Below are 18,680 nucleotides of genomic sequence, written 5' to 3' on the forward strand. Positions count from 1 at the left end.
GTGTGAAATCTCTTTCTTTGTGTAATATGGCAAACAAAATAAACCCCTTGTTGTGTTTTCCAGATCAACGTCCGTGTGACCACCATGGATGCAGAGCTGGAGTTTGCCATCCAACCTAATACCACAGGAAAGCAGCTCTTTGACCAGGTGAGTGACATAACCACAACCTAAAAGCTCATGGTTTGTACGCTCTGCAGGCGCCTTAGTTTAACATTGTTTTTAACATGATGCTTTCAGCACCTGTAAGACTTCCTGTTTGTTTTATTGTCAGGTGGTGAAGACGGTTGGCCTGCGGGAGGTCTGGTTCTTCGGCCTCCAGTATGTGGACAGTAAAGGTTACAGCACTTGGCTCAAACTCAATAAGAAGGTCTGTCTTACCCTACCCTACATTCACTGTATCTACCTCCTTCTCTTTTTAGTTCTTTTTCAGGGCCTTTCTCTTTTGCTTTTCTTCCCATGTTATCTGTTTGTCTTTCATCAGTCAGTGTCTGTTTTTTGCCTAGAAGCTCTGCTGTGGTCTGGAGACTCTTTTTTTTTTTTAACAGACTTCCTCTCTCGCTCAGGCCAACACACCCTTCAGCCTTAACACTCCTGCTGTTACAGTGTGTGTGTGTTTTTAAAGTATGCCTGAGAGGAAACCCCCCTCACACTCCACAAGTGTGTGAGTGTGAGGCAGCAGGGGGTACAGAAAAATGTAGTGAATTCTGCTTAGATTGAAGTGCTGTGAAACCTGTGTGTGTGTGTGTGTGTGTGTGTGTGTGTGTGTGTTATGAGCACAGATGTGTGTGTTTGTTGAGGCCCTCCAGCCACTGTAGACACATGCAGGGCTGTCTGGATGATCTGTGAGAGCCCAGTAACACATGTCCCCCAGATATATCAAAAGATCTGGCCAGATTACAAACATTTATGCTGATGAATAGATGATCGGATGCTGATGTTGTGTCTGTCTTCCAGGTGACTCAGCAGGATGTGAAGAAAGAGAACCCTCTGCAGTTTAAGTTCAGGGCCAAGTTCTTCCCCGAGGATGTCTCGGAGGAACTCATTCAGGAGATCACCCAGAGACTCTTCTTCCTGCAGGTAAGAAGCCTCTCACTGGTGTAGCTCAAATGATCTGAAATTTATAGTTTAAATACATTTAATAAGTTCCGTTTGTTAACTCCCTCCCTCCTGTTTCACCAGGTGAAGGAGGCCATCTTGAACGATGAGAACTACTGTCCCCCAGAGACAGCCGTGCTACTGGCGTCATATTCAGTCCAGGCCAAGTATGGAGACTACACCAAAGATGTCCACAAGCCTGGGTACCTCACCCATGACAGGCTGCTGCCTCAGAGGTACACACACAGCATATGTCACAATGTATAAGGCTCTGCTGTGAGTATCGAGTTATCATACACAGACCTGTTGAAACCTGGAATGTTGTTTTGTGCCCTGTTGGAATTTTCAATGATTTCCTCTGGAGGAAACCGTTGCTTGAGGTGAAGTCATTGTGTTTGTGTGCATAGAGTCCTGGAGCAGCACAAGCTGACCAAGGAGCAGTGGGAGGACAGGATACAGACCTGGCACGAAGAACACCGAGCAATGCTCAGGTATGTGTCAGAGGTTCCTTCTTCTTCTCCTGAGATCCATATCACTATATATCAGTGAATGTTTTTTTAATAAAACATACGTTATATATAGTCTTCTAACTCCTGCTTGTCCTCCTTTTTAGAGAGGACTCGATGATGGAATATCTTAAAATTGCCCAGGATTTAGAGATGTACGGCGTCAACTACTTTGAGATCAAAAACAAGAAGGGCACACAGCTGTGGCTGGGCGTGGATGCCCTTGGCCTCAACATCTACGAACACGAAGACAAGTAAGGGACACACACACACACAGACGTTGAGTTTATTTACAAAATAAGTGATGCATTCTGGGGGAAAATTCAGTCTAATCCTATAAAATGGCCTATTGGCCCGACAGTGAAGTTTTTAGTTACCACTGAGACGTGTTAAGACCTCAGCTTTCAGAGTCAAACACTCTTTTATTTTTCGAATTTTGGATGCGTTGTGTTTAGTGTGGGAACCCCGATAAATAATCAATACTGATGTATATACAAGCTCATGATTACAAGGGCATCGGAGCTGTGGCTTGCAGTTGATTACTTAACCGCAGCAGACATGAGATACGAGTGAGTAGGTGGAGGCTTATGATGCAACGCACCACAAACCGATGCCTGTCTGTTCTACTCAACCACCCAACCTCATCTCAAGATCAGAGCCTTTTGTCTTGTTTGTTAGCAAAATGGATGAAAAATACAAAGCAAACCACAATAGTGTGATTCTGTAAGTTTCTGTCTTTGTCTATTGGATTATTTTTCATATGAGTGCAGTTTTTAATATGTTTTATAGATTTTTCAAGGACTTACGTTATCTAATGTCCAAAGGACAGGGATTATGTGCAGATCAGAGCACATATTGTAAGCACTAGAACAGTTCATCTGTATTGGTCAGCTCGTGAACAACTGACTCATTTTGGGGATCTCTTGGAAACGTAAGTGTGTTCACAAGCCAGTCTGCAGTAACTGACTTATTTATTTATGTTCTTAAACTGTATTTAGTTGTAGCAGTGGCCCCAAATCTGATACTCTGTACCAGAATATAGATCCATTTGTACTGCTGTCAGAGCCCGATGCCAACATGACATGCACAATGTTGACCAGGTTTAGAGGAAGCGACGCTATTTTTAGAGGTGAAACCGAAAGGGGGGGGGGGGGGGGGTGGAGAAAGGAAGACTGTCCTGTGTAGGAGTCTTTCCTGTCCTCTCAGGTCAGAGATATTGTCTTCAACCCTTCGTGGAAGAAAGGATAGATTTTATCACAACTTCTGGAGCATTTCCTTTCACTGCTTTTTCCCTTCCTGTCTGTTATCTGAAGTCATCACTACTGACATCCTTGTTCTCTTGTCCAGGGGACAAAGGAAGGAAAGAGGGATAGTTTCTACTTCCTCAATATCTATTATTCCCTTCTATTTTCTTTCTTTCCTTTTGCTCTTTTTGAGTAAAGAACACCCACCATCCTTTCCACTCTTGGCAGGAAGTGAGAAGTTTCATTCACCTACTTCTCTTTTCTGTCACTCTTCACTAAAACTGAAAGTGTGTTCAGTCTCATGATTTCCTGTAAGATGGTCTGTTCACACTAGGCACTATCTGCTGGCTGAAAGTTAGAAAACCTTCCACAACCAACGGAGTAACACCCACTGTTCTGTATATCACCACATGAGTGGGACGCAAGTTGAAGTGTAAACTCTTCACCACTTATTTTCTCAGGTTGACCCCAAAGATTGGCTTCCCCTGGAGTGAGATTCGAAACATCTCTTTCAATGACAAAAAGTTTGTCATCAAACCTATTGACAAGAAAGCGCCTGTGAGTGTCCCATTTATTAAAAGTACAACATCTTTCTTCTTAACGTATAAAGGAAACTTGACCTGCGTCACATTAAAGGATATGTTCCTCTCATGTAGGACTTTGTGTTCTATGCTCCACGACTGCGCATCAACAAGCGCGTGTTGGCGTTGTGTATGGGGAACCACGAGCTGTACATGAGGAGGAGGAAGCCCGACACCATCGAGGTGCAGCAGATGAAGGCTCAGGCCCGAGAGGAGAAGCACCACAAACAGATGGAGAGGTACTTCATTTGGTTTGGTCCTACAGTCAGAGAAAAGCCTTCTGGAAAAGAAGTTCAAATATTATATACGATTCCAATTGATGTATATGCCTGTCCAAAGTTTTGCAGATAATATAAAATGTATATACACTTCACTGACTTTTGACAATACATAAATATATATCCAAACACTTCCACTTGAATATTTAAGTCTAATGGAAATCAAAAGTAGCTGCTGTAGTAGAGCTTCTCCACCAGAGGGCAGTCTTTCCTCTTTTACATTCATTATCTGAGGTGTTCAGTTAAAGCTTCTGCAGAAGTTAACAGCCCTTTATTCAGGTCAGGATCATTTGCTGCATTCCTCTGTATTTGTTACTATATTAAAGTCTGAAAGATGTAATTACAAAACTTCTCAGGGCTCAGCTGGAGAATGAGAAGAAGAAGCGAGAGTACGCAGAGAAAGAGAAGGAGAGGATAGAGCGCGAGAAGGACGAGCTCATGGAGAGGCTGAGGCAGATTGAAGAGCAGACGATGAGAGCTCAGAAAGGTACCTTTTTATTCCTCTTTGCTGCTGCCCTCCTGATAAAAGATGAAGGATGAGATCACGTGTCACATGTTGGTGTGTCTGCCCTCCACAGAGCTGGAGGAACAGACTCGCTGGGCCCTGGAGCTGGAGCAGGAGAGGAGGAGAGCGAGGGAGGAGGCCGAGAGGCTGGAGCGAGAGAGGCAGGCGGCGGAGGAGGCCAAGGCAGAGCTGGCCAGACAGGCTGCAGACCAGCAGAAGACCCAGGAACAACTGGTGTGTGTGTGTGTGTGTGTTCACTGATGGTGTGAGCAACTACAGGCTGGCTTACATGGATATTCAAAAGTTTTTGTTCACACAATTCTCTGGTGCGGGGTCTATATTTTCTCCAGGCTGCTGAACTGGCTGAATTCACAGCCAAGATCGCTCTCCTGGAGGAAGCCAAGAGGAAGAAAGACGATGAGGCCTCAGAATGGCAGTATAAGGTACAGGATTACAGGGGAACACCGGCTTCTTTAGATGTCCCCAGACGTTCAGCCATGTCTTTTAACATGATGGGTATATTTCTCACACTGTCTCCATGCCCTCCAGGCTCTGTCAGCCCAGGAGGACCTGGAGAAGACCAAGGAGGAGCTGAAGACTGCCATGACTGTGGTGCCAGGACCTCCGGGTGGCAATGCTGAAAACGAGCACGATGAGCAGGATGACAACTACACAGAGGCCAGCTCAGAGCTCTCCAATGAGGGCGTCAGCCAGCAGGACCTCCGCAGTGAAGAGGCGCGCGTCACCGAAGCCCAGAAGAACGAGAGGGTGAAGAAACAGCTGCAGGTGAGAACGAGGGGCCAAAACCTTTGAGGGTCCAATGTAGCATGGCCAGACCTGCCAGCCTGTACACAGTTGGCACTCCTCGCCGCTTCCCGGGTCCTGTCTCGCTACAGGCAGGGTTGGGGCTCCAGGAGGGACCGTCAGCGGGGCGGACTATGCTCAGTCTCACAAAATCCTGTGATATATGCAACTTTGTGCAGTAATTCATTGTGCGGACAGCGGCGATTCGCGTATCAAGGTTGCCAAAGTGGGACTTTAAAAATTGGTCCAGGGTTGGCGAGAATGCTTCCAAGTAAAGTCTGAAACGTTTCATTGAAAAGCTTTATTAACACTTGATTAATAACAGAATACAAGTACCATCGAATATATGAGAAATGACCCTCGTATAGAAAACAACCTGGGGTCGAAAATGAGTGTAAAACTTACCTTTTTGAATAAAACTTTTCAAATAAACGCACCTCTTTACTTTAACCAAAAGAGATTTGCGTCTCACAAATAACAACAAGATTATATTATTTTCTAACAGCAGTTTTGTTGCAAAGAAGAAACACCAGCCAAGAAATGGCAAATGAGGGTAAGATAATGCATCCTTCTCTGTCCATTCTTTAAACTCCTGCTGGCTTAGACTGCAGCCTGGCTCTTAAGATCTACTGGTCATGAATCGAACAATCCGATAAAAGTACATCAAATCTCTGAATATCTTTCCTCACTTTGAATACATGACAGGGCCTGTAGATCTAGGCTGGGCTACTGCATAAGCCAGGACTGAAGCTATGGCAAGAAGAATTCAAACAGCAACCAAAGAGATTTTTATTAACCAGAGCTCCCCAAAAAGTATGACATGGTATGAAATGGTATTTATGGACCAGAGTGTTTTGTGAGTATGTTGTGGAGTCACTTCACACGGCAGCACACGTCTTTTAAATCAGACGTATTAGTCCATTTCTGTTATACCAGTAAGATCCTCATTGAAAATGATCTCTAGTGGGAACCCTGATTTACATGTTAGACACACACAGAGGCTGTATATAAGTGGCTTTGCATCAGTCTTGATTTTAAATGATTTTTTCCATTTTTGCTCTTCTGTCCCGTCTCTTCTCTGCAACCTTTATACCTTTTCTTTCCCCTCTGTTGTTTTTCCTTTTCTTTTTTTTTTTTTACCTTTTGCTTCTTTCCTTCGTCTTTATCCTTCCTCCTCCTTCCTCACCGCCCTCTCATCCTTCCGTCTCTTTTCTCTCCCAGACGTTGAGCTCAGAGTTGGCCGAGGCCAGAGACGAAACCAAGAAGACGCAGAACGACGTTCTCCACGCGGAGAACGTGAAGGCAGGCCGAGACAAATACAAGACGCTGCGGCAGATCCGATCCGGTAACACGAAGCAGCGCATCGATGAGTTTGAGTCCATGTGAGCGCAGCGCCTCAGGGGTACCTGCTCCAGAACTGTCCCCTCAGCGGCTGCTCAATTTCCATGGACAACAGTTGCTGCCCCCCCCCCCCAACACCCCGAGGCAATCTTGAGAAATCCTCTTGTCAAACTTTGCCAAAGTCCCGCCCCCACATCTCCATATATGGACGCCACTCTGAACAAGCAAATCTTGTCCTGCAGAGATCCCCTGTGATCCTTAAAGCACAGAAGAGAAACTGTTCAACCAAAGGGGAAGCAATTGGATTTTTTTTTTTTTTTTTTCGAGCAAACATGGCCATAGAAAGCTACTTTTGTTGTTGTTTTTTTGCTTTGCTTGACAACTTGAATGCAAAGGTTTAGAATGATTACCCGTCTCCTTGTTTTTGAGTGACTTCCCTCTGCTTTAGTTAGACCCGCCCTTATTTTTAGTTGTCCGTCGAACACATTAAGCTACAGGCTGTGTATAAAGCCTGGAGTTTGGGGATAAATGAGGTCACTACTAGGATTCAGCCTCTATGCTATATCCATGTTGAAACATATCACAAGCTAGTCATGCTACTTCTCTTAGCAGCTGTGAGGTCTTTTCACTCTAATCAATCAATTCAAACTGTCATTTCAATGTTACATTTATATGTGAAAAATGACACTGCAGTATTTTAGAAGTTTAATTTCAGGCTGGATATGAAGAACAGCAGTATGTGAGTTGACCCTCGTAGGGAAAAGAGCCACCCAACTTGTCACGTGACGAGTTTCTATGAAGGAATGTAGCAAAGGTAACAAAGGGAAAGTATGTTCTTTACATGCAGAGGTGATAAGACAGCGTGTGAGCCTAGAAGTGTTATAAAGATAAGCTAGCTGTGTAGTGTCTCAGTGTTTCATTCCCAGTCACCATCGATGGTTTTCTCTGCCTACCGGCTCACAAAGGAAGCGTAACACTCGGGACAGACAGAGGAACAGAGTGACGAGTACTGTGTCCCAGCTGTTTGTCTGCCTGTCCAACCGTTTGGGTGAAAAGTATATACAGATGTGTAAGATGAGACCTGGCACCTCTCTGGCTGGGGAGCTTATGAAAACATCGGTCCTTGTCCCAGGACAAATCTCTACCTCAGTAATGTTAGCGGTGGTGACTGACAGTCAAACCCCCCCCCCCCCCCTTCCAAAAATACAAAACAAAAAGGAAGGTCGCGATTTGACTTGGTTGCTGTTACATCCTTGAGTGGTGCTCCTGGGAAGGCTCCGTTGGTTGGGTTCAGGATCTCAAGAGAACATTAACGGTCGAGGGTGGACATTTTTTTTTTATTTTTGGGTCCCGTGAAGCATCTGGTTCTCACGCAAGATTCAAAAGAAGGCTCTCCTGTGTGATAATGAATTCAGACGGTTTGCAGACCTGCAATGGATTCATGGGACGGAGAGACTTGTGAATACAGAGATGCATTATGGGTAGTTCTAATGTTAAGGGACCTTGCTATTGTGATTTCTACAAATCTCTCTTGAGTCAAATAAAAGGTTTGGCCAATTTCTTCCCCTTAAATCGTATTATGAATGAATCATTTGTGCTCAAACAAACTGACTCCATCTTTTGTGGGGTGGAAATATGTTCCAGTGGCTTTTTCTTTTTTTAAATGAGTGACTATAAAGTTCTTTTTTTCTATTTACAAAATGATGACAATGTTACGGAATTATTTGTTATGCTATACTTGTCAGCTGGTGTAGGTTGATATTTTTTTTTTATTAGTTTTAAAGTTAAAGCACTGAAGCCTCTTGTGTTAACGTCAGTGTCTATTGTTAGTTTGCCATAGCAGGTGAAAAAGTGATCCTGTGCTTCCAGCTCATATTTTTGTATTGTGTTCAAAGACCCTAAACCAGCAGCACACATCTCTACTGGGCAGCTTCATTGGAGGGGAAAACTCTAGTTGACACACACACACACTCAGTCTGAAAGGCTTCAGTTAGACTACGTTGTTCTTCAGACTGTTATCGGCCCTCCTGTCCCCTCCATTGAAGCCAGTGTCTGTGATGTGATCTCTGGCACTAGCTGTCACGTTTTGCCGTTTTTTTTTTTTTCATGTTGGTATTCTTTAAGATAGATGGCACAGATGGATTGCAGTCCATTTCATTGGTTCTGAAATAAAAGTTTTAAATTTTGATCTTGTGTTTTGACCCATTTGTATCACAGATTTATATCCTGATAATGTATCTGGATTCAGTTCTATCCTTTTTTTCTTTTTTTATATATAAAGGATGATTTATCACCATTGTAATCTCTAGATTAATTCATACATTTGACTGATTTGGCTTCAAGCCTGAGCGACTAACAGTCACCTTTAAAAACATATCTTGTGTAAAGAATACAAAACATTTGACCAACAGACTGGTTTAGAAGCATAACCTATGGTGTGTGTGTATACTCGTATGTGTATGTATATATGTATCTAAAAATATATATCGATAAAAATATTGATGCTCTGTAAGCCAATGTTGGAAACGGAGTAGCTGAGCCTATCCTGAATCTTTATTTTTTGTATTTTTGGTACAATGACTCCGACAATGGAAGACTCCTCCCCCCGCGTCATCTCGCTGAGGCTCTACTTAGCTCTCAACGGTGAACACTGACCCGATGACGCATGCGCACACGAGTGACAGCAACTTGAGTGGATCCTTACACGGGAGAAGTTCTCGAGTCCTCCTGAACCTGCTCCATAGAGTCGTATGGAGAATAAAGCGAAACAGGAGAGGAAGGAAAACATGGAGAACTGGAGTTTATTGTGAGTTATTCTGTCATTATTGGGTTGTTTAGTCAGAGGCTGAACGGACACACGAACAAACACGGACAGGTAGCTTCATTTGTAGCTAGCTCAAAGCTAACTTATGCTAACGTAAATTAATAACGTAATTTATGAATGAAATGAAAAAGACTGACTTCTTCTGTGATCAGTGGGCACATATCACTCAGTATCAATAAATATGATTGACAAACAATAAAAAGTGTAATTTATGTAACAAGCAGCTTCATCACTCAGGAAAAACTGATGATGTAACGTCAGTCTTTTTCATTTCATTCATAAATTAACTTTCAAAATAAAACCGGAAACAGACTAGACAGGATCATCACATCCGGATGTAGTTCAAGAGCATGTGCGCTAACTTCATTGCGCATCCACAGGTGGCGTTGATTTCCTCTGACAACAGTAGGAAAACTATATAAAATCGATATAAAACGCCATGTTTAATAATCTGTTGTTTACGTCTCGCATGATTCAGGTGAATTTGACCGCTGCGTCATTCGTTTATTCACCCCAAACAGTCAAAGTACCAACTGTAGAGACGTTAGCATAAGTTAGCTTTGAGCTAGCTACAAATGAAGCTACCTGTCCGTGTTTGTTCGTGTGTCCGTTCAGCCTCTGACTAAATAACCCAATAATGACAGAATAACTCACAATAAACTCCAGTTCTCCATGTTGTTTTCCTTCCTCTCCTGTTTCACTTTATCCTCCATACGTCTCTATGGAGCAGGTTCAGGAGGACTCGAGAACTTCTCCCGTGTGAGGATCCACTCAAGTTGTCACTGTGTGCGCATGCGTCATCGGGTCAGAGTTCACCGGTGAGAGTTTAGTAGATTTAATTATCATTTAGGCCAACAGCAACTATAAAAATACCATGTGCTTGATTATAAAATACCTTTTTTAGGTAAATTATCTGTCACAAGAAATATATTTATATTACTCAAAATAATACTGAGTAATATTACTGTTACAGGACAATTATTCAGTAAGGGGTTTTCTACATAGAATATTTAAATTCATTTTCTTTTTAAAGTGTAAATATTGTAAACAGTCACTTAAAACAAGACTTTCTTAACTGTAACAATACAAATAGGATATCACATGTTTTGTAGCAGTACTCTTTAATGAACAATCACGAGTTACAGTTGAGAATGTTACAATAATTAATTAGTTACACCATTATTCTACTGGCAAAATGGAAATGTAATTTGAAACAGAGGGTTTTCATTGTATTAGTGTCGTGGCCGGTCGAGAACTTGAATATCTTCAGCACTTCCAGAGCAAACAATGTGGAGAAAAGTGGGATGCTTTCCAAAACATGCTTCCTGAACCTATGGAGTAAATATCAAGCCTTATAAAAAACAAATACTACCCCTCTTGACTTTATACTGTGTGTCAAAGGAGTGTGTTTTCCTGAAATCAACTCTAACCGATGTGTAAAATAAAACATTAACAAGTGTATAAGTAAGCCTATAGAGGCGTCTCAGCTGCGGTCATGTCACAGTAACATCAGGACAAAGCTTCCAGGACACAAACACGGCTATGTACACAAATTAAAAACACAAGGAAACGTGCGGAAACAAAATCAAAAACATGCATAACAGTTAGCTGAACATAGTTCAGAGTATTGGATGTGTCATAAGCACAATGCCATGAAGAGGCATTACTTTGGGCCCACGCTCAGGGGCCACACTGACACACAGTGCCAGGAGGCCGGAGAGAAGGCGCTTCTTCAATACACACAAAGGTTCTCTCTCATCAACGGCACGCGTTGTTGTACAACTAATCATTACTTGCACAATGTGACACGTTGTGATAAACTGTGTGACGAGCTCACTCTGCACACTCTTAATTCCTCGGCAGCCACTTTGAAGTTGCGTTACACTTTGATCGAGCTCTACCTGAAGAACAGCTCATCGATACTAGCTTTCAGAATATACATCGTACTATGTATAGAAGTGTGGGTATTTCTACTTTCCCAGCATGCAATAGGCCACAGGCAGGTTACACACTTAAACACGTCACGGCTTAGGTAGCTTCCTGCGTGTGGAGAAGTTGAAACTTTTTCTTTGTTTATGTCGTTGTTTTTCAAGCTACATTTATGCACTGTGGCCACATTTGTTTTTAAATAATTGTCCTTTGTGTCTGGAAAGAAGCGAGCAGATTAGATATGTAAACAGTTGTCGTTGTTATTCTTGAGATTTCTTTAAAAACAGCTTTATATATCAGCAGATACTCCAGGTAGAGCTTTGGTAGAGTGTTACAGACATTCAAAATGGCGACCATGGTTTATGGGACTGACCCACATATAAAACTTTACTTCTGAAACATGGTCGGGGTCCGTCCGCTCAATTCATGATTCAACAGAAACAATAGATCAGCTAATGATAATACGTCAATTCTCTATTATTTCAAGCATCCACTTCCTGACCCCAACCTCACTGCCAAAAAACAGACTAGTTCACTTTCAACCAGGAACCAAAAGCATATTTCTCACAGGATATAAATGGAGCTTCTGTAGCAAATAAGCCAGCTTCAAACCCAAAAAGAGCAAATAAAGAAGCTGCGATACCTAAACATAGGCAGACAACTCCTCTTGTTTCTTAACATATTTGAAATAATTGTGTCAAAGCAATGCCCACAAGATTAAAAGTCGGAGCATCTCGATTGGAACGTAACTGTTGTCAATGCATTTTAAATCGTACAGCAATACATCAAGAGTGTTTGATGGATACGGATCAACACGTCCATGTACTGTATATAACATCAGCGACGTAGTTCATGATACAATTTGTATCAAACAAGGTTTTTCTCTGTCTAGCAAATGGATTCAGCCGGGATCTGCGACAGACAACCGGAGACGCTGTTAGCCAAAAGCACAGCAGGGGGAGTCTGTTAAATATATTTACAATACATACACGTCTGATTTACTGATGTTCAGATGTTCTCTGTCTGTAGCAGATACCAGAGTTGACCCGAAATAAAAGGGCCAGAGAGAGAGAGAGAGCGAGAGAGAGAGAGAGAGAGAGAGAGGTCCCTTACTAAAACTAAGGTACACACGACAGGGTCACCCATCTCTACAGCTACAACTCTGACCAAAATACTGACGTCATCTCAAATAAGACGACCGCCTTTCAGACACCCATTTCAACCAACATGGAAAAAGCCCCACAAATGGCCTCACAACACACATAAAGAGATTGATATAGTACACGGACCGTGGCCAAATAGTAATTTTGAAACTGTCACGTGATGACGATGGGAGTTTTACAGATGTGGATCTGCCACATAACAAATTAAGAAAAGTCAATCAGAGCACAAAAAGTGCCTTTTGAATTTGATGCCTGCGTGTGAAAGTCACATTTAATAATAAGCTACTAGATCAATAAAAAGACGACTAACTGGGCAGGTCTGGAACGATCTGCCTACACTTCTTACAGGTTGAGTTGTCGCTGCGTAGGGACCAGAGAAACGTATGCGTTGTCTCGTTAACATCATGAGAAGAGAGGGGGAAAAAAAAAAGCTCTCCTCATAGACAATCCAAAAGCATTGCAGTATTTAAAGTTCCACCATGCAAATCCAACGTGCTGTCAAGTGTTGCAAAGGCAAATTTAAGTTTGCTCTGCTGAAGCAAAGCACCCACACTTTGTGTTTTCCTATTTCCACTCTAGACTACATGACTGCTACTGCTTTCTAATGGGAGACTCGGCTTTCCTCCGTTCTTCAGTAGCCTGTTTGGGCTTTCTCTGCAAGTATAGCAGCTGCCAGCTGCTGGGGGTCTGTGATATGGGGGCTCCTGGCCATCACGCGGCTCACCAGCTCCGAGGGGAAGATGTTACACAGGTTGACGTACACTTTCTCCCTCGTGTCCCCGTAGCGGCTGTGTGCGGGGGATTCTGGGTGCTGCGGCATGTAGGAGGGAGCAGCGTGGGAGGGCACTCCGAGGTGAGCGCTGTGAGACGGGTATGGCGGGAGGGGAGTGCTGGATGGATGAGGTGGGTGGGGAGAGTGGGCCTGGGGCGGCGGGTGGCTCAAGTAGTGTGTCGGCGATGGGTGGAGAGCTGGGTGGGAGGAGTGGTGGTGGGTGTAGCCTTCCTGTGCCCAGGGAGGGGCGTGCCAGGACGCCTGGCGTGTGTCCGGCAGACTCTGATAGGCGGACGGCTCATACCTGGACGGCGGCAGCAGAGGCTGCCTGTAGTACGTGTCCCAGCTGGGCAACGCTTTGGTCCGGTGGTGATGGTGCGACGTAGAGAGGTGTTCATAAAGATGCGAGTCTGACACACTTTCTCCTCGCGTCGGGGCCAGGCAGCGGCCCAGAGGGGACCCAGGGGGGTGCGGGTTGGACTGGGGCAGAGAGTGGTAGTCGCCCGGGCAGCTGGAGCGAGCGGTCAGCGGCTGGTGCTGGAGATGAGGGGGCAACGGGTAGAGAGGGCGCTTTGGAGGAGCCTCCGGTGGAGGCTGATCGTGAGCGCAGTTCTGTCCGCGCGCCACACTCAGGTGGTAGCTGTGTACTCCTGCGTTAGACGTGTGGCTGTGCTGCATGCTCGAGTAATCGGCAGGATGAAGGCCACATAGCTCATGGTTCGCCGCGGCATGGTGGGGATACAGCCGGCTGTGGGGATTAGCGAAATGGACGCCGTCGTCCAGTAAGGTTTCTGGGGGGCAGCCGGGACACGGCCTCTCGCTGTACGAGTCGCAGCTGCTGCCGCAACTCGCGCTGCTCTCGCTGCCGCATTCGGAGCCCGCTGAGCCCATGGAGCCGAGACGCAGGTCCGTGTCGTTGGGGAAGCGGCAGTCTGGGCTCCGTCTGGAGGAGAGGCTCAGGCCGGAGTAAGCACGCGTCAATGAGTAGTAGCTCAAGTCTGGAGACTCACAGTGAGGGTAAAGGTCATGGCTGGGGGCTGGTAGACTGTGGGGGGTCACTGCTCTGGACTGCTGGTCCTGGGGAAGGCTGAAAGTGGATGGGGGGCCTCCTGGGGCTGAGGACATGCTTATAACCCCACTGCTACTGCTGCTGCTGCCACACATGCTGTTCTTCTGGCTTTCCGCCCTCCCCTTCGCCAGCTTCTCCTCGGCATCGCCGTACGACAGAGCTCGGATGCTGGGGTCCGACTGCCTTTTTTGGGCGCCTTTTCTTGCCTCAATGCTGCCAGCTGGCACGCTGTGGCTCTTCACCAAACCGGTGTCCCCCTGGTTCTTTGTGGTGACGCAGGTCTTGGCACTGGCACGCAGCTCGTCAGCCACAGCGCGCTGAGGCTGAGCACCTCTTTCTGGGTGGTAGTACTTACACTTGTGGCCGTAAGTGCACTTCTTTCCTGGAGGCAAACGGTCTCAGTTTCATTACATGGTTTCAACAAACATGATGCAAAACCTGCAATACATACGTGATGTTATCACATGTATTGTTATTTCTGTGCGTTTCTCACCGTATGGACAAGGCTGTTTCTTCTGCTCAGGCATGATGGGTCTTTTCCTCAGGAAGTTGTCTAAGCTGGGGCCATGACGACCAAGAGGGTCATCTGGGGGCATGAATCTGAGAGACAGGACGGGAGGATCAGAAAGGACAAGTGAGTTATACGACGTTTAGGTTAAGGACGACGGGGATTGTAAAAATCGGTGCTCATTCTTTATGTTAGGTCTCTCAGTTTCGGGGTAAATTGGAGGAAGTAGACAGAATAAAAACAACTGTAATTCTCCTTTTTAAACCAAGAGAAAATGTCAGCCTTCGTGGCATTTGTTAGACTAAATGTCAGATATGATAATGGGGAATGAGATGTGAAAGGTGTCGTGTAACTACGACCTCCGAGTCCAAAATTAGAGACATAAATGTCACAGTTGTTTTGACACCAAGTCATCAAGATCTATCTTATTGACAGAATCGGCCCCCTCACTAATCCGCCTCTACTCACTTGTCATTGACAAAGGAATACATGAGCAGCCGCTCGTCGATGAACTTCTTCCACTCGGGCTTCTCATTAGCCAGGTCTCGGTAGTTATCGTTGGAGACGATGATGCCGTCTGACTCATAGGCCAGCTTCACGATGAAGCGGTCGTCGTAGCAAACCACGCGCCGACCTTGGACGCGCCGCGAAGGAGTGAAGACCAGGATCTTCTCCTTCTCTAGGCGACGCAGGATCTCCTGATCTGTGTGGGAAGGGGGGTCATGGTTAAGGTTTAGAAAACTGAAAGCATCTCGTGTGTGTGTTTGTGTGTGTGTGTGTGTCACTCAGTCTCGCACTGACCTGTTATCGGGGCGTCAGGGCGAGACTGCTCTTTTCTCCAAGCAGGCACAAACACTGTGATGTCATGATGGCCACGCTCTAGGAACCAATCCACAGCCAGCTGGATGCCCTGGCAGGAGAACACTTCCTTGTTGCCATGGCTGAGACATAGAGGAGGCAGACGGTCATAGAAGATGAACATTTGGGGATTTAATGAAGGTTATTCAGCACATGATGGAATCAACGAAGGACATTTTACAGTAATTTGTCATAATATAAGTAATGTGTCTGCTCACCTCATGGCTACATTACTGCCGTCCACCACAACTGGCCGCAGGTTGTCCTGGTCGCTCAGAGAGTCTGACGGACAGGGCGAGTCCGACCGCTGGCTATCCAGCAGATCAGAACAGCCACAAGAGGAAGAGGACGACGACGAAGATGAGGTAGAGGCTAATGATCCGGCCGGCTGCTCGCTGTCCGACTTGGTGCCCAGTTTGACCAGCTCTCCCAGTATGTCATTGATGAGGGTGTCGGGGCCCAGCTTGGACAGCACCAGTCGCACCGTCTCCTCCGAGTAGCCCAGCTTCAGGGCAAACTCCAGCTTCGCCTGGTACTCCTTAACGCCGGCCTCGGGCACCGGATCTGATGAGGAGGGGCTGGAAGGAGGCTCTGGTGGGTGCTTGCATGGCGAGCCGGACAAGGGCTCCTGTTCAAGCTCTGATGAGGGCTCAGACGGGGGCTCAGGAGGACCCTCGGTGCCTAAGTCCACACATTGGGTCCGACAAAGCGGCTGGTGGGCGTTCTTACTGTGAGTTAACCCTCCCTCTCCTCCATCCGGGTCGGTGCCAGCAGCGGGGGCGGCGCTGGAAGACGGTGGCGGCAGCGGCGGTGGTGGCTCGCACTCTGCATCAGACCCGGCGTTTTCTTCCGCCACAGCAGGGGGAGGGGTATCGGCGGTGTCGCTGTTGCCGGAGCGCTCCCCCTGCTCCTCCATAGCAGGGGGCCCGTCAGAGGCGCCAGCCTGCCGGTCAGACCCCGCTACGTGGAGATACTCCAAATCCAGCCCCAGGTCGAGGATGTGGCCTGCTCCTGCCTCCACATGGTCCTTCTGGCCCATGGGTCTGTCACAGACATCCAGCACACGGGGCCGACTGCTGCCCTCTCACAAAGCTCGACTCATTGGTGCCTAAAGAAAGAGACGGAGAGGAGGACGGGTTGGGAGTGAGACGTGAGGAAATATGATCCCGACTGTGTCACGTTAAAACCACTTAGTATCACTTGATCTACTCTGTAGTGGGCCCTGGGAAACGGTGGAGATGGAGAATACTGGGGAAATAAGTGCAGAGATACTGAAACTAATATCAGGGTAACAATATAACTGTCCTCCCTTTTGTTTTCCCGGAGAAACACGTTGGCTGTGAGCTGATGCTCGGGCAGTTGGGGACGCCGCTGAGGCCCAGAATGGCTGACACAAAGAGCCGATGGGGCCTCTCACCCTAATTAATGGACTCCCGCGTTTTCTTTCCAGTCTGGCCCCAGTGTGTTATTACAGGGCCATGCGACGGCACATTAATCTGAGGGGGAACAGAGGGTGATCTGTTTAAAAAAGGACAGTTAGGGATGGGGCAGACGGACCCTTCCCCCTCACATTCTACCTGGTAATTAAGGTCCATATGCTTCTCCCCACTGGGGTGGTGGAGTCACTCATTAAAACGCAGAGGGGCTCTGAGGCCACCGAGGCAATCGACGTGTTGCATTCAAGCATCAAGAACATTGGATCTAGTTTGGCTAATCTGATCGGTGTCAAAGGTTCAGCACTCTGGAATGTGAATCTGAGATCAGGAAACTGATATATGTTACGGGCTGTTATGCTGTATTCTGACTGGAAAGAGCACAGGAAATTAACACCTAAAAGTTGTAGACTCTGTGGTGTGGTGGTGTGGTATTCCCCCCCCAAAAAACATTGCTTTTCCAAGCGCAAACAATTTCCACGAATGTAAATGTGCAGATGGACGTTGCCTAAAGCGCTTCATGACTCAAACATCAAACTCAAACCAATGCTATCTGGACAAAACGGATGATGGAAGGGGAAGTGACTTAAAGATGGTGGGTTGGGGGGGGGGCGCATTTTATGAAAAAGGGCTGCCTAGCAACGTGGCCGAGCTACTGTTGCTAAGCTACAGCTGTTGAAAGCATTCTCCCCTCCATCCACATGCCAAGACAGAGGCTGTGGCGTTCAGCCGGCGGCCCGCCCTCCTCACACACACAACAAAAAGATCTGGTGTGGGGGAGGGAGGGGCTTAAGTGTGCCTCACTGGCAACCCACCCCGCCACCAAGGACAACAATGGACCCGCAGGAGTGATTAGGACTGGGACCTTGGCGTCAACGGACGTGGGCGTTGATGGTGTCCATGCACACATGAACGTCTGCCTCACAAAGTGACTCATCCTGCTGTGGAGAGAGCGCGGCTATTGGGAACATTTCATATGCACATGACTCTGTTGATGGTCTGACACGCACCCACCCACCCACACACCCACCCACACCCACACACACCCACTATTCCCTGAGCAGTGCATCAAAGCTGCGTCCACATGACATTACACCAACGACTCCGGTCAAGGGTGTCAAAACTATTTAAATGCGACAGCAGTCTGTGGCTTCATGTTGCCTGACATAAAAATGAGTTCCACGTGCTGAGGTGATTTTAAACTAGTGGAGCACAGGACTAGTAAATGTATGGGAATAGGTGCTGGAAGAGGAAAAAGTTGGATCAGTGCATCCTTTTATAAAACCCTCACTTTAGGTACCAAACTGTGGCAAAAGCACCAGGTATCTGGTATCTATATGTCAGATAGCTTAAAATTGTTACGTTTTATTCAAGTTCTTGCTGCTTGTATTTAACACTCAACTATTCAAGAAGTTTGCCTTCTTTTTTTTTTTTTTTTACAATCTGTACAAATCCTATAATAATCCTGTTGTTTTAGCTGCTTAACGGCAGAGATGTGAACAGTCACTACTAAAGCCTGACGAATGTGTGATCTGATGGAACACCAGTCTTGGGATTTTAAAAGTCTTCTGGTGTGGTCCAAGCTCTGCAGAATTATGCATCCAGGGACTTGTGTAATACCCAAATTCAGGCTTAGAAGTGTTAACGGTCCCACCGCGCCATCTCCAGACCTCCAGGCTGAGTGGGTGCATTTTTCAAACATCAGCGGGGCCGGCTCCCACACACACACACACACACACACACACACACACACACACACACACACACACA

General features: G+C 46.2%; 2 protein-coding genes across 8 annotated transcripts in view; one reads left to right on the top strand and one right to left on the bottom strand.

Moving 5' to 3' along the window:
* Nucleotides 1-8,540, top strand: part of LOC116385938 (radixin) — a 14,195-nt gene extending 5,655 nt beyond the window's left edge. For 4 of the 5 annotated variants that reach the window (XM_031851727.1, XM_031851730.1, XM_031851728.1 and 1 more), the window contains exons 3-15: nt 64-147; nt 272-367; nt 955-1,077; nt 1,180-1,331; nt 1,503-1,586; nt 1,709-1,855; nt 3,307-3,403; nt 3,502-3,665; nt 4,061-4,191; nt 4,283-4,443; nt 4,560-4,652; nt 4,759-4,995; nt 6,235-8,540. In XM_031851727.1, the coding sequence (XP_031707587.1) occupies nt 64-147; nt 272-367; nt 955-1,077; nt 1,180-1,331; nt 1,503-1,586; nt 1,709-1,855; nt 3,307-3,403; nt 3,502-3,665; nt 4,061-4,191; nt 4,283-4,443; nt 4,560-4,652; nt 4,759-4,995; nt 6,235-6,399 (1,734 nt within the window). In that variant the 3' untranslated portion in view covers nt 6,400-8,540. Of the gene's footprint in view, nt 1-63; nt 148-271; nt 368-954; nt 1,078-1,179; nt 1,332-1,502; nt 1,587-1,708; nt 1,856-3,306; nt 3,404-3,501; nt 3,666-4,060; nt 4,192-4,282; nt 4,444-4,559; nt 4,653-4,758; nt 4,996-6,234 lie in introns of those variants that run through there. The other variant, XM_031851732.1, reaches the window with a different exon arrangement.
* Nucleotides 8,541-10,280: 1,740 nt separating this feature from the next.
* The window catches only part of LOC116386229 (probable ribonuclease ZC3H12C), a 12,086-nt gene continuing 3,686 nt past the window's right edge, over nt 10,281-18,680 (bottom strand). For 2 of the 3 annotated variants that reach the window (XM_031852271.1, XM_031852272.1), the window contains exons 2-6: nt 15,696-16,585; nt 15,421-15,560; nt 15,088-15,322; nt 14,605-14,711; nt 10,281-14,493 (exon numbers count right to left, since the gene is read on the bottom strand). In XM_031852271.1, coding sequence (XP_031708131.1) covers nt 12,902-14,493; nt 14,605-14,711; nt 15,088-15,322; nt 15,421-15,560; nt 15,696-16,516 — 2,895 coding nt within the window. In that variant the 5' untranslated portion in view covers nt 16,517-16,585 and the 3' untranslated portion in view covers nt 10,281-12,901. Of the gene's footprint in view, nt 14,494-14,604; nt 14,712-15,087; nt 15,323-15,420; nt 15,561-15,695; nt 18,673-18,680 lie in introns of those variants that run through there. The other variant, XM_031852273.1, reaches the window with a different exon arrangement.

Source organism: Anarrhichthys ocellatus, unplaced genomic scaffold (genome assembly GCF_004355925.1).
Source record: "Anarrhichthys ocellatus isolate YVR2014 unplaced genomic scaffold, GSC_Weel_1.0 scaffold12, whole genome shotgun sequence".
Lineage (NCBI taxonomy): Eukaryota > Metazoa > Chordata > Actinopteri > Perciformes > Anarhichadidae > Anarrhichthys > Anarrhichthys ocellatus.